This window comes from Chinchilla lanigera, unplaced genomic scaffold, assembly GCF_000276665.1.
Source record: "Chinchilla lanigera isolate Chin_1 unplaced genomic scaffold, ChiLan1.0 scaffold00045, whole genome shotgun sequence".
Classification (NCBI taxonomy): Eukaryota; Metazoa; Chordata; class Mammalia; order Rodentia; family Chinchillidae; genus Chinchilla; species Chinchilla lanigera.
The window spans coordinates 6,188,405-6,213,545 of NW_004955446.1; the positions used below are offsets into that span (position 1 = coordinate 6,188,405).

A 25,141-nucleotide genomic window follows, 5' to 3' on the forward strand; every position below is an offset into this window, starting at 1 on the left:
TGTTTATCTAGTAAAACACTGACTGATACAATATACATCAGGCTATTCTCAATGTCCCTTCTGTTCAGTGCACAGATCCTTTTGTTGTTGTTTGTGGTGTTAAGGATTGAATCTAGGGCTTCGTGCATGCTAACCAAGTTCTATACCACCAAGCTACACCCTGGTACAGTTCCTGTTCTATGCTTCTAAAGATCAAGTTAATCAACTTTAGTTTCTCTTTCCTTAAAGTTAACTTATCAAAAAGTTCTTTCTTAAACTGAAAGTTTTTTCTCTAAAATCAGGAACAAGACAAGGATACCTACTGTCACCACTCCTGTTTAACACAGTGCTCCAAACATTAGTAAAAACAATTAGGCAAGAAAAATAAAACAGATGTATGTACACGAACAGAAGAAGTCAAATTATCATTTGCAGATGACATGACCCTCTTCACAGAAAACACAAAAGACTCCACCTAATGACTTCTAGAATTGTAACCAAAGTCAGCAATACAGCAGGATAAGAAAGCAACAATGTTTCTGTATACGAATAATGAATCCACTGAGAAAGAAATTAAGTAATTAAAAAAAAAAATTCACAGTAGTGCCAAGAAAATCAAATACTTAGGAATTAACTGAAGCAAGAAAGTGAAAGACCTCTACCAGTATGGTACTCTAAAAAAGGACACAGAAGAGGACATCAGAAAATGGAAAGATGTCCCCTGTTCCCAGACAGGCAGAGCCAACAGTCAAAATGGCTACACTTCCAAAACTGATCTACAAATTCAATACAGTTCCAATCAGAATACCAAAAGTTTTCCTCGCAGAACTAGAGAAACAACCCTCAAACTCATATGGAACCAGAAGAGACCCAAAAGAACAAAAGCGATCTTTGATAAGAAGAGTAAAGCAGGAGGCATCACAATTCTTTTTGGAGAACTGAAGTTACTGAAGATTTGAAGTTATATTACAAAGATGCAGTGATAAAAACTGTATAGTACTGACACAAAAACAGACTGGAGGATCAATAAGAACAGAATAGAGGATGCAGAAACAACCCCAAACACATTCTACTATTCAATCTTTGATATAAGCGCCAAAAACATACACTAGAAGACAGCTTCTTTAATAAATGGTGTGGAGAAGATTGAGTCTAGATCCACATATCTCACCATGTACTAAACTAAAAGCAAAATGGATCAAACAACTAACTAAATGTTAAAACAAAAACACAACCTGTTGGAATACAGAATAGGTAAAACTCTTGAAGTCACAGGTGTAGGCAAGGACTTTCTGAACAGAAACGCAGCTGCACAGAAAACAGTACCAAGAACCAACAAATGGGATCATATCAAATTTTAAAACTTTTGCATAACAAAAGAAATAACCAAGAGTGGCTCATAGCAGGCATGAACTTGGGGACTATATCTGGTCCCTGGTCCCTTTCTCTCCGGCTCTTTTCCATCCACACTGCTTCTTTCCCCTTTCTCCTGTGAGTTCAGCAGCTTTCTCCCACCATGCCCTTGTACCGTGATGGCTTGCTTTTGAGTCAGCCAACCAATAAATCTCTGAAATTATACCAAAATGAACCTCTCCTCTCTTAAGCTGTGGGAGTCTTGTTTTTGTCCCAGCAACAGAAAGCTGATGAATACACTTCAGTTGTTTATTTAAAGAACATAATAATTTGCATTGGTGGTATAGTGGTGAGCACAGCTGCCTTCCAAAGAAAGTAGTAATTCAAGAAGGCCCTTCTGAAGAATGTAACTTGACTTACCTTGCCACACAGTATTCTTTTATTATCATCCAAATAATGTATATGCTGTTTAGCAGGACCATTAGTCCTCATGAGCTCTTTAGCTCTTAAAATTCTACAAAGTTTCATCTTTGACCATAATAGCTACACAATATAATTCAGTTTTCTTCATGGCATATTTTAGTAGCATCCTGATTTTTGTCAAGTTCGTATGATTATGAACTTCCCCATGAACTACTGCTAATGTCTTTTGTCTGCCTCAATACTGTACGTATCTTTTGTTCACAATAAGCATTCAATGTCTTTTTACTCCTAGGAAGAAGAATTTAAGATTAACTTTTAATATCCCGCCTTAAAAATTTTATTAGAAAAACTGATTATGGAAAGTATTCTTATTAAAATTGTTTTTATAGATTCGCACTGAAATTTTTGGATGACACAGCATCCATGAAAGAGGAAAAGCTAATGTGCCAACACCTTGGAAACCTAAATTCAGATGATGTTTAGACAAAGGGTTTGAGGAGGGGATAGAGGTGGAAAAAAAATCACCTTGGAAATAATACATTTGAAAGGTAACAGAAGTTGGTTGTGTTCTCTCAATAAGCGTATGTCTTCTAACTTAAAAACTTTAACTGGTACGCAGCTTAACTAGATATGCAGCAAAATTACAAACTGGTTATACAGCAAAAATTTAATGAGTTCATTAGTTCAAAATCCTAACAATACGCCAAGAAGACACAAAAGATAAAGAAATAAAGTCAAATATATAAAAGACTTGTTTCTGGGGGAAAAACAGGGATTAAAATGCAAACATCCTATAAAACATAAACATATAAAAACTCCTACAACAAGGACTCCCATCTAGAACATATAAAGAATTAAAACAAATAAGGCTCCCAAAATTCAAAGACCCAATCCAAAAATGGGCATCTGAGATGAACACACACCTCTCAGAGGAAGAAATACTAATGGCAAATAAATATAGGAAAAAATGTTCAACATCATTAGTCATTCGAGAATTGCAAATTAAAACAGCACTGAGATTTCATCTCACTCCACAAAGAATGTCTATCATTAAGAAATCAAACAATGACAAATGCTGGAGAGGCTGTAGGGAAAAAGGAACACTTCTCCACTGCTGGTGGGAGTGTCGATTGGTGAAACCACTGTGGAAATCAGTTTGGAGTTTCCTCACAAAACTCGGCTTGGAAGCCCCACTTAACACAGCTATTCCCCTTCTGGGTATTTTTCCAGAAGAATTAAAATGTCATACCATAGCGATATATATCCAGCCATGTTTATCACAGTGCAATTTCTCATAGCTAAATCTTGGAAACAATCCAAATGCCCATCAACTGAGGAATGGATACAAAAGATGTGGTATTTCTATACAATGGAGTATACTATACAATGGAGTTACTCAGCTATTAAAAAAGAGATTTAAACTCAAGGCTTTCACAGGTAAATGGATGCAAATAGAGACCATACTCATAAGTGAAATAAATCGGACCCACATGTGTAAACATCACATTGTCTCCCTGGTGTAAGAACATGAAAGAGTAAATAAAACCCAAAATGTACAATAGATAATAAGAAAGGGAAAGAAATTGCTCAAAGGAAGGAACAACTGGGATGAGGGAAAGAAGAAAAAGAAAGTACTAGGCTTTATACATATATGGATCGGTGACATAACTGTACCACTGGTGTCTGATGGTTTGTTGATGGGAACAGTTAATGATTAAAAGGTTTTTTTTATATATTTTGAACAATTTTGCATGCTTATATCTGGTAATCTGAGTGACTTATGCGACAACAACAATTTGCAGTATAACAACCATTGGTGAATTCCTACAATTCTGCCTAGTGAAACCATGTACTGCCTCTAATGTTCTTTTAAATTATTATTTTCTTATTCCCTTTAATGATTTGATCAATCTTCTATTCTTACATTTGGTAATCTGAGCAACTTCGCTGAAGATAACAATATGTAATATAACAACCACTGTTAATCTCTATCATTTGGTTTGAAACACCGTATCATTTTTAATGTCCTTGCTTTGTTTTGTTTGTATTTTGTATTGTTCTTTTTTTTGTACTATTTTGTTTAAAATTAAAAAATGAAAAATAAAAACCTCCTACAACAAAACAAAGCAGGAAATCTACATGACCTCGGGTCTGGCAGTGACTTTAGCTGCTGCACTATAGGCATAATCTATGAAACAAAGAACTAACAAGCTGGACTTCATTAGAATTAAAAAATTCTCCTCTGCAAAACTGTAGAGAACGAAAGAGAAGCTACAGAGAGGAAAAAACTATTTGCAAAAGGAATTTCACATAAAGGATTGTTATCAAAGATATACAAAAATTTTTTAAACTCAATAATAATACCAGCAAACTGATTTTAAAAATAGTTCAAAGACCTTAACAGACACCTTGCAAAAGAAAACAAATAGCATATTAAAGTATTCTACATTGTATGTTAAGTGCAAATTAAAATAACAATGAGCTATCCTATCTAGACACCTGCTAAAATGACCAAAATCCAGAACACTGACGATACCAAATGCTAGCCAAGAGTAACAGGCTCCCTTATTTTTTGCTAGTGGAAATGTGAAATGTTACAGCCATTTTGAAAGACAGTTTTATGGCCTCTTAAGTAAAAAAAAAAAAAAAAAAAAAAAAAAAAAAAAAAATAGTCTTACCACACAATCCAACAATAATGCTCCTTACTATTTACCCAAAAGAGCTGAAAACATCACACAAAAACTACACATGGATGTTTATGGAAGCTTTATTCATAATTGCCAAAACTTGAGGTAACCAAGATGTCCTTTAGTAAATGAATGGAGAAACTGTAGTACATCCACACAACAGAATATTATTCAGAACTAAAAAGAAATGAGCTAGCAAGCCATAAAAAGACATAGAAGAAACAAACTTTTATAAGGAAGTAAAAGAAGCTAATCTGGAAAGATACAAAATTGCATACCAAATAAATGGCATTCTGAAAAAGGCAAAACTATATAACCAGTGAAACAAGCTGTTTTTTTCAAGAGACTGAGGGGAGGAAGGGATGAATAAGGGTACCACAGATTTTTGCCAATGGTGAACATACTCTGTAAGACAGTATAATGATGGACACTGGCTGGGGGTGCAGTTTACTGGTAGAGTACTTGCCTAGCATGCCCAAAGCGTGGGTTCAATTTCTGCCATTTCAAAAAAATGTTGTTACCATCTAAATTTAAGTTATGTTATAACTAAGATTTCCATCTCAAACCTGGTGTTTTCTTGGTTTTGTGTGTGTGTGTTTTTGTTTTTTTAAAACAGAGTCTCTATGTTGCTAGGGTTGTCTTGAACTCTTGGACACAAGTAATCCTCCAACTATGCATTCTAAGTAGCCAGACTAGAGGCACATGCCACTGTCCTTAGCGATCTCGAAATTTTAAATGATGCATATATAGATTTACCTAGTGTTATAGGCAGCTGAGTTAGATAGAAGTATTATAGGCAGTCAGACAGGGCCAGGCCCTTGAAGGAACCAACAAGAAAGACAAGATAAGATACCTGCGGGCCAGACCTCAAGACAAAGAACTAAACAAATGCACCCACATACCTCTTTAGGTATGAACATCAGGGATTGATACTCAAGTAACCACCACCTTCCAAAAGCCAGAAAGAGTCACTAGCCCAAAAAAAAGTCACTAGCCCAAAAAAAAAAGTCACTAGCCCAAACCCCTACAGGAAAAGCCCCTGTTCTGTATTCATGCCCGTTTGCTCTGTGACTCGCTTCCCCATTTGACCCCAGTTTACTCAATTTTACCTGAACTATTATATTTGTAATCTTATTGGCTGACCATAGTTTTGTCCCACCTCTTGCCCACCTTGTAATTTCCCATTTTCCCCCTATTTTGGACCCACCTCACCTCGGGGTTTTGCTCTACAAAGTCCCCGGGAAGGGCAAGGTCCTTGGGCAACCCACTCAGGCCCTCTTTTGTCCCTCCCTTGGACAGAAGCTTTCTTTCCCTCAATAAATATATTCTGCTCTTAACCTCCGTTGTTCCTAAAATTTATTCCTCGATTTTAGAGAACACGAACTTGTCCTAGTTACCGCTCAGGTTGGGAGTTTTTATTTTCCTGCATCACTAGGATAAGATTATACATCCATAGAAACAATCTAGTGTACCTAAGAACTGAAAGGAAATTTTAAAAAATCGTAAGTCTTTTGCTGAAAAATCCCTACTTACTCCTACAACGAAACATTCTTCTCTGAAAAACAGGTCTTTTCATAATTGTTAAACCATATTTCTAAAACTAAGTATTATTTTTAAAAAGTTTTTTCATCTTTTTTTAGGTTTAGATTACTTCTTTTTTTTTGTTTTTTGTTTGTTTGTTTGTTTGTTTTTCTCCGGTACCGGGAACCGAACTCACGACCTTGCTCTCGCCAGGCAGGCGCTTTGCCGCTGAGCTAAATCCCCAGCCCCTAGGTTTAGATTACTTCATTTACCACAGCATGTTTGTGGGCACATCAGAACTGTGAAATATTATTTAATTAATGCATATAATTACATTAGGATTACTATTTCTACTTTAAATTTTCTTGCCTTCAGAGACTTTAGATTTTGATTTTAATTGAAGTTAATATCAATTTTTTAACATCCAGGCTTGTATGAAAAGGCACAGTGTTTTATCAAAAACGAATTCCTTTCTGAGTCAAATCAAGCTCAATTTTGTTACTCCAGAATAATTTGCTCTTAACTGCTGATTTTATAATTGGTCATCTGTGAAAATTTAATCTATTATACAAAGCTTTTGTAAATAAGGAAGGGTTGAAGGGAGGGCAGGGGAATGGGAAAAAAAACGAACCAAGTTATACCATGTATAGGTACAAATTTCCTATGATGAATGTGATCACTATGCATATCAAAAATGTACCAATAAACTTAATTAAAAAATTTAATTTATTCTAATATGGAAGGAGGAACAGATATAAAAATTGTTAGGACACACTGAACAGCTGGTAGCAGTTTTAAGTGTTCCCTGTATTACTTTGTCATTGCAACCACCTCAACCACGAGTTTATATTTTTATGTGGGAAACTAATTTGGTAGCAGAAGACTATGGTGGCACTATGGTAAACATATTAAGAGGATGATTTCTCCACTTCAGATACCAAAATTATAGGAACAGCTTTAACTAGCAAAATTGTTCTGTATAATAATATCTTCCCACATATGTATCTTCAATTAAGCTTTTTTTCTTTTGAGACATGGTCTCAGTGTGTAGTTCAGGATGGCCTGGAATTCACAGCAATCCACCTGCCTCAGCAGTTGTGTGTACTGGGATTAAGGGAATGCCACCATGCCCAGCCTAAACTACACATCTTTTGGGGTTTTTGTTTTTTTGAGACAAGGTCTTATTATGTTCCAGGCTGACTTTAAAGACACTACATACCCCAAGCTGTTCTCAAACTTACAATCCTACTGACTCCCAAGTACAGAGTTCAAGTCCAGCCTGAACTACATAACAAGACCTTGTCCCAAAATTTAACAAAAAACATAAATTCCCAAGCCATAAACTCAAAGTGAAGGGTCCAAAGCCCAGAAACCTCTCAATCTAAGCTTGACAGATTGAAAACTAATATTTTTACATGGAATACAGTTCAAGATTGTACACTGCTCTTCCCCTTTCCCCTTCCTTATACCAAGTCACTACACTGTGTGCCCCAACTAAACAGTCCTCAGAGGCAGCTGGCTGGCTATTTGTCCAAGAATAAAAGCACTATAATGAAAGAACCAAACTAGAACAGGTATTGTCTTCTAGAATCTCTTCTAGAACTCTCCCTTCACTTAGTTCTTTCCATTAGACTGCTTCATGTGCATGTGCTGTGTACTCTTCACTATGTGATTCCTTTTCACACAGAACTAAGCTATCTCCTTCTAGAATAAAGCTCCTCTAATTATGAGAGGTGAAGTAGAGACTAGAGCATAAGTCAGAAAAAAGGAAACCTAGGAAAGGCTCATTAAGACCACATGCTAAAGTCAGGAGCGAAAGGAACCTTGGAAGCTCCCAGGGGAAAGCCTCTAGCTTAGGGAAAAGCATGAGCAATAAAGTAGCCACTGGAGAAGGGACAGGAGAACGGACACAAGGAGCAGGCGAGGGAAAGAGGGAAGGACAGAAGGAGGAAGGGAGGGAAAACCTTTTGGTTTGATGAGACAGGTTCTCCCTAAGTAGTTCAGGATGGCTTTGAACTCACTATTCAGTGCAAACTGGCCTTGAACTCACAGCAATTCTCCTGCCTCAGCCTCCCAAGTACTTGGAATTACACCACTAGGCCCTGTGGAAAAAAAACTTTTTACAGAGCAGTATTATCCCATTTTTTTCTGGAGAGCATTCATAATTAAGAACACACCTGAAATTGTTTCATGAGCCTTATCATATAATCACATAAGATTTCAAATTATGTATACTTAATTTATCTGTAATTACCAAAGGTAAGCAAGAACACAACATGGTAACAAACATTCTGATTTACTAGCAATGCATGGCATAATGCAAAATGTTAAAATACACAATATTAAAATCACTATTTTGAAAGGTCAAAAACAGTCAAGGGAATGCAGCTTAGTGGTACAGTGCTTGCCTAGCAGGCAAGAGGCCCTGGGATCAATCCTCCACACTGTGAAAGAGCAAGAAAAAATTGGAGAGAGAGAGAGGAGAGGGAAGGAAGGAGGGAAGGAGGGAAGGAAGGAAGGAGGGAGTGAGGGGAGGAGGGAAGGGAGGAAGAGAAGGAGAGAGGGAAGCAGGTAGGAAGGGAAGAAGGAAGGAAGGAAGGAAAGAAAAGAAGGGAAGGGCAGAACGGAGGGAGGGGAGAGGGAAGAAGGAAGGAAGAGAATGTAATACGTAGGCAGGCAAAAAGGCAAAAGTCAAATAAAAAAGCACCAAAGCAAGTGAAAGGAGAAAAGTCCAACAAACCACCTCCCAATGGTACATCAATTCAATATGCATCAATTACCCAAGACACATCATGTCATTTCTACTTCCCAAATTTCAACTCTCTGGCCTTTCCCACTGTTCTATTTAGGAGAACTATTACTTCATCTGAGCTATGTTATCTGCCTCAGGCCTCTTTGCTTTGAGAATGCTGCCTAACAACCAATCCTCCTCATTGGCAACTAAGTAATTTTCCCATTCACATCCCTATACAGGTTAAAATTAGAATATATTCATAATATTTCAATCACATGAACAGAGAAAACATTCATTTTCACACAAGTAGTGTGTCCATAATCAAATTAACTATGTTACATAACTTACATCATAGAACAGTTTTCTATCAGCAGCTAGACGTTTAGATGCCAGTGTCTTAGTAACATGATAGAAGGTAAGTAACGCTCTGTGCTGTCGAAGATCATCTTGCACTTTCACAGACTCTATAAGAGTGGGAATGAGTTCAGGCCACTGTCTAGGACAATCCAGTCTAGCAACTTTTGCAATCAGCACTGCAATCTGAGTTGCAATCTAGGAAAAAATTTAATCATCAGAAATAAATGTATGAAATCAAAGCAATGGATAAGGAATGCATTCTGTTAAAAATTACCTTTTTGGTTAATTATACATTGAACAAAAATGATTAAACTTTCATGTAACAAATATTTAAGACAGTGGTTCTCAAAAGTGCAAGACCATAAACCCCTAGTGCCTTTCACTAGCCCAAGGTCTTGCTTTTCCCTTTCAGTGTAAAGCTTGTTTTCTTCATATGCGTCTACCACAATAATGTATCACAACAGAGCACATGAAGAAGCAGAAATAAAATCTAGGTGTCTTCTTAATAGACATTAGAGATAAGCAAAAGTGCAAAACAAAGTCATTCTTCTAGTTAAATTTATCTTGTTTTGGAAAACAGCTATAACTGCTCATTTCAAAAAATGCTCTCTCAAAAACAAAGCAAACCAAAAAGCCAGGTGTGGTGGCACATGCCTGTAGTCCCAGCACTCGGCAGGTTGAGGCAGGAGGATCTTTGCAAGTTCAAGACCAGCCTGAGCTACAAAGCGAGCTCAAGGCCAGCCTAAACTGCATCATGAGACCCTGTCTCAAAAAGACAAAAACAAAACAAAAACAAAAAATGCTCTTTATGTTAACAAACTATGTATAGTTTTATTATTTTTAAAATTTATAACAAAATTTCTTAGTTTTCATTTCTAATACAGTAAATATCAACATATATAATCCTTTTAGGTCTTCAATTTTAGCAATAGAAAAAGATCTATAGCTATAAAGAATCACCAACTTAAAAGTAAAAGTTAATATCAAATATTGAATATTTATATAATATTTCTACAGTGTTTCATAAATACCGATCAGCAGAACACGTAGGCAATAGTTTTATCTCAATCACCCCAACCCCAACCCACCTAACTCAAACCCTAATAAAAATAACTCCATCCTCTATTTCACATCTTCTTTGTCAAAAAAAATGAACTGAGATCATCTAAACAGGTCAAAATAAAACCACATTAAACTACTGTCGAATACAATCTGCTTTAAAGTTGAAATAATCAAGTATAATAAATACTTGTTATCCTGGAAAAGTTAAGAGTTTTTATACCTATGAGCAAAACCAAACTTATTCTTAGAAAAAAATTTCACTATACGTGGGAAGCTGTTCTACTGTCTTCAGCCACCCAGTAATTTATTATGGCAGCCTTAGGAAACTAATATAACTAAAAATCTAGGGAGCTGGAACACAGGAGATTAAGGTCTCTGAGAGAAAGCAATGAATTATGATGAACCAATACATTTCACCTTTAGGCATCTACCCACAATAAATCAAGCTTCACTATAAAGTAGATCTCTATCTACCTGCCAAATAGTAGTGAGAATTGAAAATGACATAGGAAAAGATAAAAACCTGAAGCCATCCTGTATTTAAAAAAAAAGTTGGAAAACAGTAGATCATCTTTAAATCACTCAAATTAATTTCTACAGTCTCATACCTCCAGGCCTTCACCATATAATAAGCTGTTTCTTCCTATTTAGAAATAATAGTAATTTCTATGCAGTAGGATGATAATTATTTAAACATTTGTTTTTTCACTGGCTCACAAACAGAAGAAGCCAAAAAATATACAAGTATATTTTTAAATGATTTCTGTATTTCAAGTCATTAATAGCCAAATTTAACCAAAATTGCTAAAAGCTATAACTGGATCTCAAAATTTTAAAAACCAGAGGACAAGGTAAATATAGAAACATCACAAATGGAAATAATGTAGATTTTTAATGCCAAGAAACAGATTAGCTTGGGGAAAAAAAAACAAAAATTAAGAGAAGAGAAAGAATAATTAGCATTCATTCTCTCACTAACCTGGTTTATTGGTTCATTAAAGTTGGTGATGAGCCCTGCACGCAATGTAGATTTTTCCTCTTCTGAGAGAGCACTATAAAAAGATAAATGTATTACACAAAATAATGCCACCTAATAATGAATGCCGATGAGAACTACTACAAATTTTAACAATAAAAAGTCCTTTATGTATGTAATCCTGAATGTTTTTAGTAAATTGTTTCCATTACTTAAATACTGCCAGCTCAAGTGAGATACATAAAATTCCTTCATAAGCAGGAAACAGCACAGTAAACAATATAATACAAACCCAGGATAATTAATATTTTGATGTTCACTTTATTAATGTAAAATCAGGTGCCTACAAAAAATACAACAGTTTACAAAAAAAATCTGTATTAGTAAATACTATATTAGTCTTTCACTAGATACTTTTATAAAATCTGGGTGAGGTTGTTCTATGGGAAAAGGGACCTGGAATCAGAGAACACCTGGAATAGAGATCTCAGAAATCAATTAGTTTAGCTGGGCACAGTGTCAGACACCTGTAATCCCAGCACTTGGGGAGGCTAAAGCAGGAGGATCACAAGTTCAAGTCTCACTTCGGCAACTTTGGGAGTCTCTCTCAAAATAAATAAAGGGCTGGGGATGCAGCACAGTGCAAAGACCCTAGACTCAATCCCCAGTACAAAACTACATGGACTCAAAATTTTGTCTCCATATAGTTTTCACTCATGGGTACCTGAGTGAAGAGCAACAGAAACCACTACATTCTCTCACAGTTCAGGTGCCCTGCAGTCTAAAATTGAGGCATTTGCTCACTCTGAAGGCTCTGGGAAGAATTTTTTATGTCTTTCTATCTTCTTGACTGGGTGGCAATCCTAAGTGTTTCTTGGCTTGTAGACACATTACTCTAATCCAGTGATGGGAACCTTATATAGCTTTCAATGATAAGAAACAGCCCACTGTGGCATGCGTGCCACAGGTTCAGCACCACTGCTCTAATCTCTGCCTCCACAGTCACGAGACCTTTCTGAAGTCTTGTTTCTTACAAGCTCTTCTGTTGTCTTCAGCCATCCAGTATGTGGTCATTTATTACGGCAGCCTTAGGAAACTAATATAATTAAAATTTAGGTAGCCAGATCACAGGAGACTAAGGCCTCAGAAAGAAGGGAATGAATTATGATAAAACAATACATTTCCCCTTTGGGCATCTACCCACAAGAAATCAAGCTGAAAGCAACAATTTAAGAGATTAAAGAGCTACAAGGAGATTTGAGCAAATCGTATACTTCTAGAGAGACAAAAGCTGAAATTCAAAGTCCATCAAGAATATTTGGCACTGAGGATGGAACCCAGCACCCCCACACTAAGCAAAAACCCCATCCCAGCCCCCAAACTCATTTTTGAGACAGTGTCTCACTAAGTTGTCCAGGCTGGTGTGGAACTCCCAATCCTCCCACCACAGCCTCTTGTGTAGCTGGAATTACAGGCATGCACCACCATGCCCAGCAAGAAGGCAGTATACTGGTAAAAATCCAAGGTTTACAGTTGAAACCCTAAAAAGGCTATAACCTGAGATGAACAGTTAACCGGGGGGAAAAAAAAAAAAAAAAAAACACCAACCAAACTACATTAAGGTTGTTTTCTATTTATTTACCCAAACTCTCTGTGGAGGAAGATAACATAATTTAAAACCTCTCCAATTTTAACTATACTATGTTCAACATTCCAACAGAATTTACCAGCCATATCAACAAAAAAAGGACCAAAACCAAAACACAAATAGAAACAAGAGTACTGTACAGACACTGCAGTTATCAAAATCACTCTTAAAACATTTATGAATATGTTCAAGAGAAGACGCAAAAAACAGAAAGATGGAGACAGACAATAAGCATCTACTTTTTTCTAAATATCAAAGATAAATCCTGCCAGGTGTGGAGGCACACACCTGTAATTCCCATACTCAAGAGACTGAGGCAGGAAATCACCACAAGGTCCAGGCCAGTGGGCTACATAGTGTGTTCAAGAACAACCTGAACTACAAAGTGAGACCCTGTCTCACAAAAAAAGAAAAAAGATAAATCCTATAACTGATAAATATAATAAGTGTAATAAATGTAATGAAGAGTAAAATAGGTCAGGGGAAAATACCCCAGGTTGAAGAATTAGGGGGCAAAAAGCACTTTTGCTTTTGAGAGTCTACTGATTGCAAATGTACACTTAAAAAACAAGGTCCAGTTCTCCAAGCAGAAGACAAATCTTTTATATGCACTTTAAAGTTCTCAGACAAGTTTTCTCAAAAAGGGTCTTAAGGCTCAAAATATATACAGAGCTATAGTGCCATCTACTGGAAGGCAATGATTATAGTACTTATTATTATTTCCTAACAGATTCCAATGTCCTGTCTTCACTGCCATCAATTATACAACATGTAATTAAGCATTAAGAGAAAACTGCTCCCTTAACCATCTATAACATTTATAATTGGATCTAAGAGATCACAAGTATATACTAACCCATCCTGACCACAGGGGCAAAAATGCAGAGGACTCAGGACTTAACTTGGTTCAGAAATAAGTCAGGATTTCCTTTTCAATAGCATTTTTCAAACTCCTAACATCATACTTTAAAAGGGGGAAAAAAACTTTTGTTTAACATGACTTAATCATTCAGCATCATCTTCACAAGCAGAAGGGCAAAACACACACACAGAACAAAACCCAGGGAAAAAAAACAGGGCTCTGGTTGATTTGGAATTAACTATGTACAATACTTTTCATTAGTACTTAACTTTTAGAGGGTAGGATTCTTCCTCTAACTATCATTTACTTTGCAAATTTCCATGTCAGACTTGTGTAGAGAAACAAGCTAACCTCTGTTCTGTTCTAAGCGTACCATATATATGTACAGCTGAAGTAAGCACTAATCCATTCTTTTACATCCACAGATACATTCTATACCTCCTTCAATTTGTAAATTTTTATAGTGGGGAACTGATGGAACTTACTGAGGTGCTACACGTCTCCAGTAACGGTCAATTCCATGTTTAAAATACAGCACAGCAAGCCACCTGACATTTATATCCAAACTGTGGTTGGTAAAAATATTCTGTAAATTAAAAAACGTTAGAATTAATGTGTAGTATGTTAAAAGTGTAATTAATATATTACAATAAAGTATGGGTAGATTTTTTAATGTTCAAATTTTATCACTAGCTATATCATATTGATATTTTCTAAATATACAGTTTTACAATGCATATAAGAAAACTAACCTGTTCAGTGCCATGTTCACTTTTTAAGTGAGTAACAGATACATGGACATTCATTATATTATTCCACTTTTAAGTACATTTGCAAATTTCCCTAGTAAATGTTAAAATTGAAACCAGACATGTTGGTGCATACCACATATACAGTATCTTACACAAACATCTACATGCACAAATACAAGCACATATATATTTTCATAAATAAGCATACATTATAAAAATATATCAAGTTATAAATAAATATATAAATACCAAAAACAAAATATATAAATAAAAATTGGGAGAAATAAAGTTATTAATAATTCATATATCACATACAGAAAAATCAACAGTTAAGCAATGACTATTAGTTTTGTTTTATTTTGTTTTTTTGAGACAGGGTATTGGGGCCAGGGATATAGCTCAGCAGCATAAGTGCTTGCCTGGCAAGCCTGAGGTCATGAGTTCAATTCCCGGTACCAAAAAAAAAAAAAAAAGAGAGACAGGGTATTGCAATATAGTTCAGGCTGGGCTTGAATTTGTGGGGATCCTCCTGCCTCAGCAACCTGAGTGCTGGAATTACAGGCATGTGCCACCACTCCCAGCTCATGACTACTGTTTTAAAGTTCTAGCACTAACTAAAATAAGAAATTCCAAAAATGTTGTATTTGGGCCTGAAAACCCACAAGGCTAATTATACAGAATATTCATTTAAACAAGGAGATGGAAAATAAAGATACTGAAGAGATTTTTTTTATACCGTTTCAAAAACTTACATTCTGATGCTAGAATTAAATAAATAAGAGAATGGTATACTCTTTAGTCTTCTAAAAAAAAATCAATCCATTTTTTACCTTTTCGGTTTATTATATTCAGAACAAGTATGACTAAACAATTTCCCTCATAGTCATGATCAGTATCTTCTTAAATATAACAACTCAAGCTTTCTAGGCAAGAAGTTAAAATATATTATGTTCATTGCTATAATTTATTTGTTTTTGCAAGATACAGTAAACAATTTTGCTCCAAATTTGTGACCCAGTCATAAATCCTGGTTCAGTTCTGACCCAGCTGGTCACTGCACTGCCTTAACCAAAAACTAAATGCCAAACACTAACACAAGAATTGTCATTCTTTCAGAAGAAATGTATAGGGAGAGAAGGCCTTCAACACAAGAAGACTACTTTCCATCTGGCATTGAGAAAGTAATTTTACTTAACCAAAATTTTTAAATTCCAAGAAAGGTTTAGTTAAAACACATGTTGTTAATTAAATTATTACACTATTTTCCATAACACACAAGAAAAGATCAGATGTGTCAAGAAAATAAAATTCTTAGTGCTCACTTCGGCAACACATACATGAAGAAAATGAAATTTTTAGCTGGGAAAATAAAGTATTTTAAAAGAAAACAGATTAAGCAAAGTACACCACAACGTGCCACTGCAGCACATAGACCTAAGCAACTGTGCCAACATAAATTAATTAGGGTAGTGTGGAAACAAAACATGAAAGTGCACTACCACTAGTTCTGATGTCAGTATTAATGTGCTAAAATTGAAAATCATTACAGTGCACTGCCTTCTGAGCAGATACGAAATTATCCTGTTCAATTATTTACACAGAAGGAATGTTTTGAAAACGAAATCTTTATTCCATAAGTAATACAGCCAATGCAAATGACTTCTTTGCTAAATACTGTAATTAAATTATAGGGAAAAAATTCACATGTTGATTCATCAAGTATTTCTTAAACACACTCGATAAATAATACCTTAAATTAATAAGATAATGGTAGTGGTAATTGCAGCCAAACATTTGGATTAGTTTCCCCAAATTACCAATAAACGTAAGTTTTGAGTTGTATTTTGGTACTGCTGCTGGGAATCAAACCCAGAGTACTATGCATGCTAGGCAAATGCTCAACCACCAAGCTATATCCCTATCCCAAGCCTAGATTTTTAGAACAATTAAAACAATGGTGTTTCATTTTATCAAAAATTAAAGTAAGCTATTTTGGAACTACTTACCAGCAACACTGAATAGAAACCTGGCTGTGTCTCCCACTGTTTCAACTGCTCCTCAGCTGGCTTTAAAACAGCAGTGTCTTGACTGGTGGCCTGTGTTAAGACCTGAAGAACTACAGTGCTGGCACTATTAAGATCCATGGAAACCTAACAGTGACAAATTAACACACATGAATGTACATTATACATAATAAAAGTTAACAGAAAACAGTGGAGATAAAAGCTTTTATGTTCTGAAATACTCTATTATTTCAATACAGCTACTCTTTTGTGTTTCTAGTGATTGCTACCTTTTCTTGTCCACCATACTCTTATAATCCAATACTTCCAATATTTTTTATTCAAAATCTATTTCTGAAAGAAACTGTCTTATACTGTTCCATAAACAGAAGATAATAGTAAATTTGAGGGTGGGGGAATTCACAAGAAAAAGAAACAAAGTTTCTAAATTCTGGTTAAATACCATTAGTTACTGAGACTTGCTGGACTCTTTAAAGCCTGCAGATTCTACAATGAAAACTATAGAACTCTGAAAAAGGAAATCCAAAAGGACATTAGGAAATGGAAAGCTATCCCCTACCTCTGGATATGCAGAAATAACATACTTCTAAGGCTGACATACAGATTTAATGCAATCCCAGTCAATATACCAGCAGCATTCCTCACAGAACTAGAGAAAATAACCCTCAAATTCATATGAAACCAAAAAAGTTCCAGAATAGCAAAAGCAATCCTGGGTGACAAAAGCAAGGTGGGAAGCAGCACAATCCAGGCTTGAAGTTATATTACAAAGTCACAGTAATAAAAACAGCATAATACTGGCACAAAAACAACACGATTAATGGAACAGAATAGAGGATGAGGAAATCACCCCAGGCACATTCAACTATTTGATCTTTTAAAAAGGGGGCCAAGGGGCTGGGGATTTAGCTCAGTGGCAAAGCACCTGCCTGGCAAGCGCAAGGTCATGAGTTCGGTTCCTGGTACCGGAGAAAAACCAAAAAAAAAAAAAAGGGGGGGGGAACATATATCTGGAAGAAAGATGACCTCTTTAAGAACTGGTGGTGGGAAAATTGGTTATCTACATATGGAAGACAATTTAGAACTGTATCTCTCAACATGTACTAAACTAAAATCAAAATGAATCAATGATCTAAATGTTAAAACAGAAACAATCTGCTGGAAGATAAAATAGGTAAAACTCTTAAAAACATTCTGAACAGAAACTAAATGGCATAAGAAATCATACCAAGAATCAACAAATGGAATCATATCAAATCAAAATGTTCAGCACATCAAAAGAAATAACCAGCCGAATAAAGTTACAACCTAGGAAAAATGTTTCATTAGCTGTTCTCAGACAGAGAGCTAATATCTAGAATATACAGAGAACTCAAAAAAGTATAGATCCGGCTGTTTTTGCCATCTTCTGCCTCCTTGAACTGTTGCGCCTGTGCCATCCCACTCTGTGGAGCCGGCTGATTATGGGCTGAAACCTCCATAGACTTTCCATCTTGTTTCAACCACATGAGATCATGTGCTGAGCAGAAGAGTTCATTAAACTGGAATATGAATGACTATGTTGAACAGAATCTCCATTCAAACTTCCAAGGCATGAATACATGTGGCCAGCAATACCCAGAAATTGACACTAATCCATATTTTAAGTGGAGTTCAGTGGACATGATGAATAGAGGCAATGGCTTGAGAGGACCCTTTCACTGATGAGCTCTGAGCATCTCCCAGTTGATTCTCAAAACAAAAACTCTGAGGTACATTCTACAGCCTACTGAGGGGGGCAACACTGCAAAGCATGAGAAACAAAACCAAAAATAAAAGGGATCACATAGTACTATGAAAGCTAAGCACAATAAAAGAAACATCTCCGAGTGAAGAGGCAATCTACAAAATGATAAAAACATATGCAAATTCTACGTCTGACAAGGGGTTGATATCCAGAATATATGAAAAAAAAAAACAAAAACACAGTAGCAAAAAATCCCCCTCAAATATTGATTATAACTGAGCCATCCACATAAGTTGATATATATCAAAAAAAGATATACAAAAAGCTAATAGTGATGTTTAAAAAAAAGGTTAACATCAGCAATCATCAGGGAAATGCAAATCTAAATCACAATGAGCCGTCACCTCATTCTAGTAAGAATTATTGTTATCAAAAAGACTGAAGAAAAGAATTCTAGAATTTATATGGCACCAGAAGACACCCAGAATAGCCAAGGTAATCCTGAAAAAAGGAAGCAAAGTGGGAAGCATCACAATTCTGGATTTCAGTTATACTATGAAACTACAGCAACAAAACTGCATGTTCTGGTACCAAAAATAGGTATGTACATCAGTGAAACGAAATAGAAGACACAAAAACAATTCCATATACCTTCAGCCATCTGATTTTTGAGAGGAGGGTCAAAAATATACCTTAGAGTAAAGATAACTTGTTTAACAACTGGTGCTGGGAAAACTGATTATTTATGAGCAGAAAATTGAAACTAAATCCCTATCGCTGTGCTGTGTGTACTGAAACCAAACAAAAATGGACCAAAGACCTAGATATAAAAACTGAAATGTTGAAATTGCTAGAAGATAATATAGTGGAAACACTGGAAGCAAGTAAGCACAGGCAAAGAATTCTGTTCAGGAAATAACATCAAGAGACAACAAATGAGATTATATACAGTGAAAATGCTTCTGCACAGAGAGGGAAAAAATCAACAGGGTGAAAAGACAACCTATAGAAACGGAAAACTTGCTACACCTTTAATTGAAGAAAAAAGAACACCCCCTCCAAGAAAAAAAATGACCAATCAAAATATGAGCAAATGATCTGAATAGACAATTCTCCAGAGAATAACTACAATTGGCTAATAAGTATATTTTAAAAAGTTCATCATCTTTATCCTTTAGAGAAATGAAAATCAACTCTGAGATTCCATCTTAACCCAGTCAGAATGGCTTTTATTAAGAACACAGAAGTCAGGTATGGTGGTGTATACCTATAATCCCAGCACTTGGGAGGCTGAGGCAGGAGGATCGTTGTGAGTTTGAGACCCACCTGGGCTACAAAGTGAGCACAAGGCCAGCCTAAACTGCATAGCGAAACCCTGTCTCAAAAAGACACTCACACACACAAAAAAAGAACACAGAAAAGAAAAAATGCTTTCGAGGATATACAGAAAAAGGAATCCCACATTGTCGGTGAAAATGTAAATTAATACTACTCTGGAAAACGGTAGTTAGACAGCCCAAAAATAAAAATAGAAATTCCATTTGACCCAGGTCTATCTCTCCAGATTATCTTTCTGAAAAAGTTAAAGATACAGTGATACATGCAAACTGATGTGTACAGCAGCACAAATCACAATAGTCAAGCTCTGGAAAAAACCTAAATGTCTATCAATGACTAATGTTTGGCCCTAAAGAAGAATGAAAGCATGTCATTTGCAGGAACATTGATAGAACTTGAGACCATAATGTTAGGTGAGTAAGTCAGACACTGAAAGGTAAATATTACATGATTTATTTTACATGAGAAACTTTAAAAAATAAATTAAACAGTAAAATAAAGGAGATATGGCAAAAATATAAAAGGTAGAGTTTTTTTTACAGATAGGGTGGGTGTTCAAAAGAATGGGACAAAGGAGAGGTTGGCAAGGGGGTAAAGGGATCAAAAATGATCAGTATATGGTACATGTACGTATCAATTCACCTGAAAGAATGTAACTATTATACATCACAAACACATGAATTAAAAACAAGACTAATGACAATAAGTGCTGGTGGAGATGTGGAGAAAAGAGAACCCCTCCTTATCTTTTGTTCCATATTCATTCAACATTCAGCCATTCTGTTATCTTTGAGGTAATCTTTAATCTTAGGAAATTTTTCCAAGGAAGACGTATTAGATGACAAAACTGCATGACAGTGCATCTAATTTCTGTGAAATATTTTTCTCAAGTAAGAATTTCAATTTCAGATTAAATATAACTCCTCCGATAAGGTGAAAGTCATAAAAATCAGTCAGCATTCTCTTTTACTCTTTGAAAAATCAGTGGGACTCACTTTTATTTAGAAATATCTCTTGGTAGAGTTTTCCATTTACCAATCTGCAACCACTTAAAATTTTGTTTAGTAGTATAATCTCCCTGTGAAATTTATTCAAATAACAAGATACTTGAGTATCTCTCTATATAAGCACCATGCTTCCTTTGCCGTGAGGCTTAACCTAATCATCCACTACACAGTTCAGGTGCAACACCATAGGTTTTAATCCAGCTGCTCTAGATCCCATGAGTGGTTCTATTATTATCATGGATCCACAGTGAAAAGCTGCTCCTTGTATTCTCGTTAAGAATGCCATACAGCAGCTGCCACCAGATCTCCAGGTTAATCGGGCCTTTCCTTGAGAAAAATGTTTGAACTTCAAAGAGATTTTATTTGTATATAGTCTCATAGGCATTCATGAGCCTGATTTTTGTATTTACATACCCTTTCTACACTTTTTTATTTTACAGAAATTACTTAGGCACATTTTTAAGTAAACTGCATTAAGATGCTAATGTTCTTTATTTAATACATATATTTTAGGTAACATCATGGGACATAAGATTCTATTTGACTAGGCTCATGATTATATGTTTTTTGAATTTTTTAATGGTATTCTTCAACCACATGATAGCCAATAGTTGAACTCATACTTCATATTTTATCCTATTTATATACATTTTCTTCCTCACAGAGATTAAAGTTGTATCAAAAAATGAAACTGAAAAAATTAGAACCAAGGTAAAGAGAAAACTATAAATCTGTCATTCACAATGACTAGACAGATACTAGGACTATAGTGTTATTAAAGCTCAAAAGAAAAATGTTTCAAGGAGGAAAGAAGAGCAAACTTCATCAAATTCTTCCATGATTCCTAATAAGATGACAACAGAGACAAGTTCCTTGGATTTATCATCCTGGCGTGTGTAAGTGACCTCAAAAAGGGCAGCTTAAACGGCATCATGGGTCATCCTTGCAGATGAAGCCAGGCTGAAGAGTAAATAACTAAGAAAGGATATACAAAAAACGTGGGAAAATATTTTGATAAGGTTTGCTTAAAACATGGTTTGAGAGATATAGGGATATAGCTGAAAGACAGTGTGGAGTCCAATGACATCTACAATTTATTTTTAATTTGGAACAAACGGAGTTTATATAAACGTGGATTATCACACAACAGGTTCTTTTAGTGACCTTCCATAAAAACAAACACAAATCTTTTTAAAGAATACTGAAGTAAACAAAAATATCATCTGATTCCCCTGTTAAAGAATTTGTTATGCAGAATTAAAATACATTAAAAATTTCACTGCAACTCAAAGATACTCAGTAAAATATTTAGGACATCCTAAGTTAGGTCAAAGTGCCATTCAGTTTATCTTGACAAGCACCATGTCCAGAGGAAGCACCCCTAAGGAATATCACGTGACTTTTTTCCACCATAAACAAATAGGGAGTCGTGGTATGATGTGCCATTTCCAGTTGACAAAAGTTGTCAAAGTTATGGCTTTCCAACTCTTAAATATGCTATTTTAAATCCAATTTTCATGGTCCACTTGACCTAATAAAACCTTACTCATCCTCCAATATCTCATTGTACTGGTTTGCCTGGGAGACTGTGTAATAGGAAAACAATATTCTATGCTCCAGAGACTGAATTTTCAAGGAAAATACATACAATGTACACTGTGGTGCTCTGAGCGCTCCTTTCATACTCTGAGCTGGACATGTGCTGAGCAGCAGCAGAACGCCCTTTCCCTTACTCAGTCAACAACATCTTCCTCCAGACCACACACAAACATAAGTAAGTATTTTTACCCTGAAAAAAAAGTATAAACTCTCACAAAATAAAAGACCCAATCAAAAAACTGGGTAACTAAAATGAATAGACATTTCTCAAATATTCAACATCACTGGTCATCGGAGAGATGCAAATTAAAACAACACAAAGATTCCATCTTACTCCAGAAAGAATGACTACATCAAGATATCAAATAATAATAAAAGCTGGCAAGGCCAAGAGGAAAAAGCAACCTTCTATGTTGCTGGTGGTAATGTACACTGGTTTAAGCACCATAGAAATCAGTATGAATATTCCTCAAAGCTACTATATAAATTCTATTTGACCTAGCTATTCCACTCCTGAATGTCTTCCCAGAAGAGTTAAAGACATCATGTAACGATGGTACAGACATATCCATGTTTACAGCAGCACAATTCATAATAGCTGAATCTTGGAAGCAGCCTATATGTCCAGTAACAGATAAAAAGATAAAGAATATGGGTAGAACGGTACTACCCTGCCATGAAGAAGGATTAACTTGAGTTCTTTGTAGGAAAAGAGATGCATGTTGAGACCATAACGTTAAATGAAATAAATCAGACCCACAAGCTTAAGTATCACATTGTTTCTTCTATGAAAAACCCAAATATAAATAAAAAGCAAAATAATACATAAAGGAAGTAGGGAGATAGATTTGGCACAAATGGGAGGAAGATCAAGACCTGGAGGGAAGAGAAAAAGGGGAAAAAGGAATGAAAAAAGAATTAAGATGTGTTATGTACATGTCCCACAAGGAATGCAAACATTGCACAATGCAAACATGTACTAATAAGAAATAAAAAACAAAGAAGAAACCTAAGCTCCAATGGAGGTTACTGGGAATTCACTTTATAATAGTAGCTGCATCTAAAACTGAAAAACATTACAGACAAAAGTTGGACACTTATTAATCCATAAAGAATACAGCCAGAACAACTTCCTTTGCTAGAAGTCATAATTAAATTGCAATAAAAGAAGATAGTCCCATTGATTAAACAAGAAGCTTGAGGCCAGGGATATAGCTTAGCGGCACAAGTGCCTGCCTAGCAAGTGCTAGGTCTTGAGTTCAATTCCTGGTACCAAAAAAAAAAAAAAAAAAACTAAACAAAAAGCTTGAACGAAAATATTAAAATTTTATAAGGAAAAATCAACTCTTAAAGTCCATGAAAGTAAAGAAAGGCTAATCCAAAATACATATAACAATTTCTTTTTATCATCTTAACGTCATACTGGAATCAATAAAACTGGATTAAGATTTTAAATTAATACTCTGTTCTTGCCTATTTTCAAAAACTGACCACAATAACTTATTATCTCCCTCTCTAACTGGGAGTTCCTTTAACAATATTAAATTTCTGTGTTTCTCAATACTTGAAAACAAGTGAATAGATTTTCATTGATGTAGAGAGCTTATTGGTAATGTGTGATTTCAAAAACAGTCTACCTAAGAGAAATTCATTTTGTGGAATCCTAAAAAATAAAGAGGAAGACAGTATATTATTCTGTCTAGAAGAAATGTAATGCAAGACATGAAGGCAGGCCATTTAGTTTACACTTTCTCATCAGCCACATTAAGGAGAAAAAGAAACACAGGCTACTAATTTTAACAGTACATTAAACTCAATACATCTACAATGTTCATTTCAATATGTAATCAATATTTCTAAAATATTTATACTGTGATAAAAATCCTGTATATATTTAACCCTTAAAGCATACCTCATTTCAGCCTAATATATTTAAGTGCTATTTAAGTCTAATATATTTAACCACATGTGATTAGTGGCTACCAAACGAGCTTAACTCTAGAAAAGCCCTACTCGAAGCATGGCCCACTGCCTGGTTCCCCCAGCATCAACTGAGATCCTCATTAAACACAAAACTTCAATCTGTGCTTCAAATCTACCACATGGGGGTGGGGTGGGGGAACAAAAGCAGCAAGGGAGCAAAAACATGTGTTTTAACAAGTTTTCTAGTTAAATCTTTTAACTGACAAAGTTTAAGAAGCACCATTTTGTTTTGTTTTTGTTTCTTGAGACAGGGTCTTGCTATGTAGTTCAGGCTGGACTTGAACTTACAATGTAGCCCAGGATGGCCTCAAACTAATGGAAACCCTCCTGCCTCAGCCTCCCCAGTGCTAGGATTACAGGTGTGCACCACCACACCCGACTAAGAAGTACAACTTCAGAAGATCTAAAACTGAGGCACACCTGAAAGTCCAGCTTAACTACTAACACAGTGAATTAAAAAACAACAGTAGTTATCAATTATATATTCATATAAAAGGAGGGTGATCCACTGGTTCACAGTTGAACTGTTGTCAGAAATTTACCAATTCTTTCCCAAACAATACAAGAACAGCCAGCAAAAATAAAAGTTTAAAAAAAAATCCTAACATCTGAGAATATGTTATATGCCAGCATCATGCTAAGTGCTTCATTCACCTACTCCTAACCAAACTGCTATATAGTAGGTGCATCCTCATTTTGGGCATAGAAAAAATAAAGGATCAGAAAATTTACCTTGGCATGATCACAACACAGCTAGTATAGAAGAGCTTGGCTTTGACATCAAAGCCGCTAATCTTAATCAGTACTTCACAGTACCTTTCTGAAGTGGTAAAACCAACATGTCAGGCATCTCTCTGGCATGAGGAACCTCACAAAATATGTTTTAAAATATGTGCTGAACAAAGGAAAGTGAGCAATTTTGAACAGTATTAAAACGTTTATTAAGTTGGAAAAGGAGGCAAGAGGAGATCATATAGGTCTTTACAGGGCAAAATAAGATTTGTATTTTTTTATATAGGTGTCATACATAAGCCACAGGATAGAAAGAATATATGACCATACTGACACAAATATATGAAAAAGACTCTACCAGAACTCATTCATTCCCAT

The 25,141-nt window shown here is 35.5% G+C and overlaps 1 protein-coding gene across 2 annotated transcripts in view; it reads right to left on the reverse strand.

Annotated features, from left to right (window-relative positions):
* Ipo11 (importin 11) overlaps nt 1–25,141 on the reverse strand; it is a 191,351-nt gene that overhangs the window by 154,128 nt on the left and 12,082 nt on the right. For both annotated transcript variants that reach the window (XM_005392641.2, XM_013518422.1), the window contains exons 2-5: nt 16,361–16,504; nt 14,088–14,188; nt 11,096–11,168; nt 9,046–9,249 (exon numbers count right to left, since the gene is read on the reverse strand). In XM_005392641.2, the coding sequence (XP_005392698.1) occupies nt 9,046–9,249; nt 11,096–11,168; nt 14,088–14,188; nt 16,361–16,498 (516 nt within the window). In that variant the 5' untranslated portion in view covers nt 16,499–16,504. The remainder of the gene's footprint in view (nt 1–9,045; nt 9,250–11,095; nt 11,169–14,087; nt 14,189–16,360; nt 16,505–25,141) is intronic.